Consider the following 9187-nt stretch of genomic DNA (forward strand, 5'->3'; position numbering starts at 1 on the left):
GGCAGCCTTTTGCCTGAAACAACTCTCCCACGGGACAAATAAATTAATCTTGAATCTTGAAATCAGGAAGCAATTTGTGCGTGAGCATTTTATTTCTTTTTAACCAACCAAGCCATTTGGGCTTTTATTGTTAAAACACCCTAAACATCCTCTGAATTCTTCCTGTGTCTAACTGCTCCCTCTCCTGGCCTCTTTTACTCCTTTGCCATCTGCAGTGGGTGGATCCACGAGTGACAGCTGCGCCGCGATTGGCTGCTCCAGGAGGAGGCTGCCATGACACAGTGGATGCTGCACGGAATCAGTTCCACAGCATCAGCAGGCAGCGGACCTCCATCCTCCTCGTTATCCCTCTCTCTCTCCTTCTCTTTTTTTCTCCTCCTTTGCCTCTCGTCCTCTCACCATCACCCTTGCTCTCTCTTGTCTCTCCCTCCTCCTCTCCCTCCAACAGACAGACAGGCAGGACGCGAAGCAGCGGCAGCAGCAGCAGCAGCAGCAGCAGCAGCAGCAGGCGGACTGGTAGGTGTGCTGAGGCCTGTCTCCCTCCTGCAGCACAGGCAAGACATTGCGTTCTCCTCTGATCTCCGTCAAGGACTATCTATTCGAGAAGTGTGTGTGTGTGTGTGTGTGTGTGTGTGTGTGTGTGTGTGTGTGTGAGTGTGAGCGGGGATCTGGAAAGTAGGCAGAGAGGACTACCACACCTTGGGAGCGTTTACAGCCACCGCCAGAGCTGCACAGGGTGTATGTTGCTGATATTTTCATACTCACGTCCTCTTCGTCACGCTCTTGTTACTGTGTGGGGTTTATATTCCCTGCTGCTGTGCCGGAGCTGTTTGTTGTTTTCTCGTCCACTCCACAGCTCTGGGATTTGCCCCAGCGTCGACTAGGCCTCTGCACACGTGTGTCTTTGCCACTGAGTGTGTTGAATGTCTGACAAAGGTCACGCCATTTGGCAACGCTGACTGCATGTTCTGTCATCCTGCCTAATGACACCCCTCCTCTTTTCTCTCTCCAAAACTTCCCCTCCAGCCCTTCCACCCACCTCACATCCTCTACCTCACCACCTCTCTCTCCTCCTCCATCTTCTCTCTGCTCCCTCTCCTCTTCCTCTCCCTAAAAAAAAAAAAACCCTCTTTCTCCTCCCTCTCCGCCCCTCCTCTCCATCTCCTCCTCTTTCACGCCTCTTCTCCTTCCGTCCGGCTGGTTTCCCAGGATGCCTTGTTCCAGGCCGCTCCGCTAGGCCCTAGCAGCATGGGCGGAGCCTGGGTGGGGAGAGACAGCACGGATTGGACCCTTCCCCTCAGGACGGGCGCGCTGGCGGGTCACCCTCCCTCGGCTTCAGATGGGCGAGGACGCTGAGAGCCCCAAAATCAACCACACCTTCCTGCGAGACTACGTCACCGAAGGTAGGGCAGGCGGCGTGTCGTCGGTGGGCCCTGTGGTGTCAGATAACGCGCTGGTATGATTGAATGGATTCATTTTAGCTTCATGGGTGCATTATCCCGGCACTGCTGGGTATAGGGAATGGATGTTGACATTAATCACTCCATGACTGGCTGAATGCTCACTGAGAGGCACTGCATTGTTTTTTTTAGATATCATGATGACATTGTGCTCTTCTATGACTGATAAATGTTTGATGTTATAGTTTGTGGTCCAAGTAGCAGAAGGTAGCAGAAAAGACAATATTTGGTTGATAATTTCTTGTCCCGATGAGAATTTATCCAGGCGTCATGAGTAAGAGACATTCTGGCTCCATTGAACAGGAAGCTTTGCATTGATTCAGTATTCTTCTCTGCCCCTCATTTCTTCTGTTCCTACTTTAATTTCCTCTCTATTCTCTATTCATCTAATTTCTTCTCTCTTTTATTCTTACCGTTGTCCTGCTTGATTGCCTCATATTTCCCCTTCTCCCTCCCAGCTGATGTCATCTCTACGGTGGAGTTTAACCAGACGGGGGACCTGCTGGCCACTGGGGATAAAGGTGGCCGAGTGGTCATCTTCCAGAGAGAGACAGAGGTCGGTTTTTATACGTTAGACTTTAAAACAGTCACCCTGCTCTATACCCAGGATATGCACAACACACTCGACATTCTTTGCATCCTAAAAGGCTGTGTGTCCTTTACCTTTTGCCCTGGACAGTCGAAAGGGGAGCTGGAGGAGGTGGGGGAGACGGGGGACTCTGGGGAGTACAATGTCTATAGCACGTTCCAGAGCCACGAGCCGGACTTTGACTACCTGAAGAGTCTGGAGATTGAAGAGAAGATCAACAAGATCAGATGGCTGCCACAGCAGAACGCAGCACACTTCCTCCTCTCCACCAACGGTGAGAAACCAGCGACACCAGGAGATCAGCCATGATAGATAGCAACTGTGAATGTGCATGGATTTTGATTGCTATTAGAAATGTCATTTTTACGACCCGTCTCCAGTTCCCATCGTCATGCCAGCCTGGCTTTCGTCTTCTGTTACCAGGATGGTGTATTATTACATCAAGCCAGTCACTGGAGCCACATTTGTGGGTACAGTAGTGGCCCTGACCTGCCAGTGTGAAAACCACAGAATCTATTCTGTGGTTTAATTATAGTCCTGTCATAAGCCTTCATTGCCCCAGATCTGTTAAACAGGTATGATATGTTAAAGAAATCTGGCTTAGTTTACAAAAGAAGTCAACTTTTCAACTACACTGAACAAAACTGGTCCTGGATCAGATCTCCTCTCCACTGGGCTGTTGACGTTTACTTGTTGAAGGCATTTGCTGCCAGTTCTCTTTGCATTTCATCAGCTTCATGTGATGTGCAAATCTCTCTGCCTGTCACAGATAAGACCATTAAACTGTGGAAGGTGAGTGAGAGAGACAAGAGGCCAGAGGGATACAACCTGAAAGATGAGGAGGGACGGCTCAAGGACATCTCTACCATCACCTCTCTGCAGGTGCGTGCGCACAAACACATACACACAGAACCCTGCCCATGCACACCTTCATTTTGGTCAGTCACATACAGTCTGTATCAAGCTGATGTTCAATTGCCAAAGCCTGGCGTCGACGGTTTATGCCCTCATATGATCCCTGACTCTCGTGTCCTCTAATTCTGTCCTTTATGTCCTCCTTGTTCCCTCTTTAATTTCTCCCCTCCCTCTTTGTGTCTAAGGTGCCGGTGCTGAAGCCTACAGACTTGATGGTAGAGGTTCGACCCAGGCGAGTCTTCTCCAACGGACACACCTACCATGTCAACTCCATCTCGGTCAACAGCGACGGGGAGACCTACCTGTCTGCCGATGACCTCCGCATCAATATGTGGCACCTGGGCATCACGGACCGCAGCTTCAGTATCCTTCTTAACTTGCCTCATTTCACATCATCCTCATCTTCTTGTGACTCAACAGCTCGCCTCTGATTCTTTGTTTGTAACACAACCTTTTACTGGAGGAGGTGACTCATGTTACGCAGGATATGAAATTCCCTGAACGAAACAAATCTCTGCCGCTATCTTTTTTCACTGTTATGAAAGAAAACGCGTGTGTCATCACAACAAATTCTGCAGGAGCAAAGAGAAAGTTATGTTTGGAGGTTATCTAATTTCAAGAGCAAAATAAGAAAAGAGGATAAGATGTGTCGCAGGAAGTGCTAATTAAAGTACTTTAGTAATAAGTCTAATATGTTTGGCTTCAGTTCACATCTTTTTAAATCATTCTCAGAACTTAAACTGAATGCTTATTACGCTGCTGATATGTGCAATATGTAAGACTACAGTCCAAAAACAACTAATCTATGTACTGTGTTCCAGTGATATTGACTGAAGTTAGCATGCTAACCAGCTAACCCCGGCCTGTTTTAGCTTCCCTTGTGCCCCTATAGCTCCCAGTCTAGACCGCTGACAGCAGCTACAGTTAGCAGCATGTAGCAGTAACTCTAGTGATATGCTGCCCGCTATTTGTTTTGCTTGCAAATTTAACAAAAGGTCCACTTCTTACAAATTGCACCAGGATAATCAAAATGTTTCAGTTGGAGCAAAATAACACATTTCATTAGTGGATCTCTGCATTAGAGCGAACAGTTAAAACAAGGGAGCACAGAATCAAATGTATGATAATGTGCGTGACGTGGTCATATAAATGAATAGTGCTGAAGTTCTAAAATGTGTCAACGTGTTTTCCAGTGCTCTCTGAAGCAGATTCACATGCACTGTATTGTACATGCACATGTCACGCTGCTGCAAAGAAATAGCCTCTTTCGAATTCTTGAAATCTGATGTTCATGGGTTGTATTCGGTGCCATCCACTACTGCTACCCCTCTAAACAGCAAAAAGCATCTGTGTAGATCCATGCTTCACATAAACCCCTCTCACCCTGAACACCACCTCTTGAAATATACATCCAGCTGAAATATACTTTACATTCCATATTTAATGTAAACAGAATATTCATGTTCTATCCTTGGATTTGTGTTTCAATTAGAGAGCCGCGTATCGCCTCGGAGCACGTGTGTTCAGCGCAGGCTCTGGCGTGTTGTACGGGGGGCGCGTTTGGTGATTTCCCATTCAAATGGAAGCTGACCTAGAAAATCATAGAGGCATCTATGGAAGAAGAGTTTAAATAATTCAGTCAGCAGTACACTTTCTACTGAACCACACAGGACTACCACAAATAGAACAGAGAGAGGAGCACAGTGAGCATGCATATTTGGGGTGGGGGGGTTTGGTTATCGGGAGAGCGTTTTTTGGGTTGTGATTATGGAACTGAGTTGCACAGAGAACGAGCGAGAAAGAAACAGAAGAATGAAAAAAATCTGCATAGTCATCATACTGTGCCGCTGTGTCGGTGGTGTTGAATCCTTAACAGAGCTTTTTTCCTCAGATATTGTCGACATCAAACCAGCCAACATGGAGGACCTGACGGAGGTGATAACAGCAGCAGAGTTCCACCCTCACCACTGCCACTTGTTTGTGTACAGCAGCAGCAAGGGTACCCTGCGCCTCTGCGACATGAGAGCCTCCGCACTCTGTGACAAACACACCAAACGTGAGCACGTTGTTGACCTTACAGCGCGATACAATTTTGTTACATCATCTTGTTTGTGAATATTCGAAAAAAATAAAAATGAGAATACACCTCGCCACGTGTCATTACCAGTGTTCGAGGAGCCTGAGGATCCTGGGAGCCGGTCCTTCTTCTCAGAGATCATTTCCTCCGTGTCGGACGTCAAGTTCAGCCACAGTGGACGCTACCTGCTGACCAGAGACTACCTCACCGCCAAGGTGTGGGACCTGAACATGGACAAGGGCCCCGTGGAGACATACCAGGTAAAAATAGCACATCTGCGTCCCTCCCATGAGGCAGCTGCACCTGTATGACCTGTGCTAATTGAATGTACGCCGACCAGTGGTGTTTGTTGTGTCTGTTTTTATTTTGCGGAATCATTTGCTTAACTGACAGGAACTTCATCCTCAACAATACTTAATAACTGATTGTTATCAGAATAAAATGTACCAATTAATCATCTAATCAAAATACACTGGAGGCTTGACTGTTTTTGTCTGTTTTTTTTTTTTATATCACTGTAAATTCAATATCCCTTAACAAATAATGGACACTTACGTGATATTTCTATTTATCATTGACATTTTGCAGACTAAAAGGTTGATCGATTGAACGTGAAAATAATCGGGAAATTCATCAATAATGAAAGCAATTCTCTGTTGCAGCCTTAGATTGTTGACCTGAGCAGTCACATATTATGGTATTACATCTACTGCATATCATCTACGAGAGGAGAGTGGGAGGAATATGACATGCAGCCAGAATCTGAACACATGCAGTTAGTTGTAGATGCTGTGCTCTGCATGCGGTCGATCCACCAGAGCACCATGTATAATTCTGAACCTTTCCCCCGGCTGAAACTAAGCCAGACTGTCTGCATGATTCCCCAGGTCCATGAGTACCTACGGAGTAAGCTGTGCTCCCTCTATGAAAACGACTGCATCTTCGACAAGTTCGAGTGTGTTTGGAACAGCTCAGACAGGTGAGTGGTCGAGATTAAAAGGAGAAAATGATGGACAAACGTCGTGTTTAAGTCCTTGTGAGAAGCAAAGCAGGGGGAGTGTGTCAGTGTGTTCCTGCAAACAGTGATTCCCTGAGTGCTCTGCCTCTGCCATTACCCGACGTTTAAATCAATCCTGCAGACAAGCTTTGCAGACGTCCAATCAATCCCTGTGCCTTCTGTTTTTGTTTTCCTCGCTTCCCTGAACCTCTCTTTTCCCCCTCTTCCCCATCTGCATATCTCATTATGTCCATCTCTTCTCCTCTCTCAGCGTCATCATGACAGGGGCATACAACAGCTTCTTCCGGATGTTTGACAGGGAGACAGGCCGAGGCGTAACCCTGGAGGCGTGGAGGGAAAGCAGCAAGCCTCGGGCTGTGCTGCGGACCCGGCGAGTGTACACCGGTGGTAAGCGTCGCCGTGGAGACGTGGGCGTCGACAGCCTGGACTTCACCAAGAAAATCCTGCACATGGCTTGGCACCCATCTGAGAACATCATCGCCATAGCAGCCACCAACAACCTGTACATCTTCCAGGATCGCGTCAACCCCGATCACACACAGTGACAGATGTACGGATAGCGGCAGACGCGATGCTTTTATCAGCTGTCACAGACGGCGACCCAAATATATTTGGATGTCTAAGAGAAGGCGTGTGGGGCGGACGGCCCACATGAGCAGTCAAAGCCAAGCTGTTTCCAAAAGCATGCTGAGATGCAATATCTGTTTGTGTTGATAAAAGATCGGATTCGCGATAAAAATGACTGTTAATTCATTTGACCCCCGAGAAAGGTGTATAATCACTTCTGTCTTGACACTTATATGAACTGACGTCTCCAGCACCCATCAGGACATGTTTTTGGTCCCACTACTCCCACTTTTTGAAAAATGTTTGCGTAACTGTCCCACTGTAGTGGCAGGAAAAGAGGTGCGGGGACACCTCTCCATCTGCATTGACTCAGTGCTGTTGACCACACGATGTTGCACTTAAAACACAAACAGGCCGAAGACGCACGATGGGAAGCAACAGAAGAGGAATGATCGAGACGTTTAGATCGCAGATTCCCGCTGACTTTGCTAGACAGTGCATATAAAACTAAGCATTTCTTTTTTTCTTTTTTTTTTTCACGATTGTGGAACATCATGAGAGGTGTTATTGTACAGCTCCTCACAGCAACATCCTCAACCATTTGTTCTTTTCTCTCTATCGAGCGACAACAACAGCTGAACCTCTCCTACGGAGCAGTGCTCTTGGAGATTGCACGCATAAACGACCCAACATCTTTGCCCTATTCACTTTGCAATAACAGCACTAAGGAAAACACAGTGCAGCAGTATCCCTGCTTCGAAACATGAGTTCTTCTTCTACAGGTATACACTCTTTGTACTTACTGCTGTAAATATTCTGTGTTCTTTCTTTTTTTTAAAGGCGGTACCAATTTTGGTTCCAGAGAGCTAAACGATGTATTTTGTCTAGTACACTGCAGATGAATCATGGGATCTCATGTATAGAGGTTGCCAAATCACACTATTACAGTTAGAGACTAAATGCGGGGGAGTATTGCTGGCTGTAGAGATAGGCTGAGGGGTGGGTTGTGCACAAACCAGCTGTTTTGTCATGTGTAGTAAGCTTTGATTGCTGTATCAAGGCCATTTTCTTGTCTAAAGTCTACATACAGATGAGGTAAATTACTGAAAATGAGGGTGGCCATATGTTCAAGCTGAACTCCCTTCCCACATGTTCAATTTGGCACTGATTGGCGATTAAATCTAACGTCAGACTAAAATTTAATTTGAGTTTAGTGTTATGCTAATTTGAAATGAGCGGCGTTCATTTTATATAATGCATAAGCACATATTGAAGTTGTCTCTTCCAATCAAGTAAAAAAAAAAAAAAAGGATGGAATTTAAGCACATTGTTCTCAAATGAGGCCCGTGATTCAGATAATCAAAGTCTTGCTGAGTGTGTTTGTGTCCAGTGTATTTGGAGGTCAGAGGTCATCATCAGTGCAATAGCTCATTATGTACATTGCTGAAATGTCTTTAACATTAAAACGATAAACGTCATGTGAATTTATCATACCACAGGTTCTAAATGTCATCATACCATATACCTCACAGTGCCACATGCCACTCTATGGAGCGACCCTGAAAGAAACAGGGCGTACAGCAGTAAGGTGATGTCTGTGCTGGACTGAATCGCGTGACTTGGTCAAGATCTGATTGTTTACAGTGAAGTGCTTTGCTTTCAAGTGACCTTGGCCCTGACGGGAATCACTGCGAGTGGTTCAGACTTGTACTGTAGCAGGCGGAGTGGGTGCAAAGTGTCGAGTTCCTTTGCACTTTTTGTTCAAAATCTGACAAGTACTCAACAACAGTTTCACTGTGTAAACCTCAAGCTACCAAGAAAAGAAGAAAACTGTTAATATATGTGTTCCACTTGTCTGCTCTCTTCTCACATTTCACCTCATTTCGGTTTCAAAGGCACTGTTCGCAGACATTTGCGTTGCAGCTTGTGGGCTACTACTGTGTCTCCGTCTTCACTGTCCGCCGCTGTTGTTGAACGCAGACATGGTCTTGCACTGATTTGTTCAACGAGGTGTACAAAAAACACAGCAGAATGCAAAATGACAACCCGCAAGAAAATGGTTTTTCACAGTGACAGGCCACCATGAGCGTTATGGAAATCCCGGGGCTGAGTCGTCTAACAGTGGAGCTGTAGTTTAGAGCAGGTCAGTTGTAATCTCATCATAGCCACCACCACCACCACAACCAGTGAGAGGATTTGTGTTCAGGAGCACAGCAGCAGCAGCATGTTGCCATTACTCAATGCTACTAGCGTGTATATCTATCATACTTAAAAAAAAAAAAAAAAAAAGACAAATCTAACAATACAGAAAACATAACTCAAATGAGGTGAATGAAAGGAATGTGCATTAATAAAATAATGTGAAATCGGACATTATGCTGTGTGGATTCATTGATGTCTGTGTCCGTGTTGTGCCGGCCTGCACCCTCGCCAGTATGCTCTCAGAACCAACCAGATCCGCAGAGGATGCCATGTCCACTGCCCTTCAGTCAGTCTTCACACACATTGAAAATAACAACAGCTACATCAAAAGGCTGTTTGTTGACTTCAGCATTCAATAC

General features: G+C 46.1%; 1 protein-coding gene across 1 annotated transcript; it reads left to right on the top strand.

Annotated features, from left to right (window-relative positions):
- Positions 1-467: 467 nt before the first annotated feature.
- Positions 468-8997, top strand: ppp2r2ca (protein phosphatase 2, regulatory subunit B, gamma a). The gene is made up of 10 exons (XM_037115771.1): positions 468-516; positions 1210-1403; positions 1919-2016; positions 2140-2323; positions 2819-2931; positions 3150-3327; positions 4856-5020; positions 5132-5301; positions 5929-6020; positions 6310-8997. Exons 2-10 carry the CDS (start codon positions 1340-1342, stop codon positions 6602-6604), a joined length of 1359 nt encoding a protein of 452 aa, XP_036971666.1. The 5' UTR covers positions 468-516; positions 1210-1339; the 3' UTR covers positions 6605-8997.
- The last annotated feature ends 190 nt before the right edge of the window (positions 8998-9187 follow it).

Source organism: Acanthopagrus latus, chromosome 1, assembly GCF_904848185.1.
Source record: "Acanthopagrus latus isolate v.2019 chromosome 1, fAcaLat1.1, whole genome shotgun sequence".
Lineage (NCBI taxonomy): Eukaryota > Metazoa > Chordata > Actinopteri > Spariformes > Sparidae > Acanthopagrus > Acanthopagrus latus.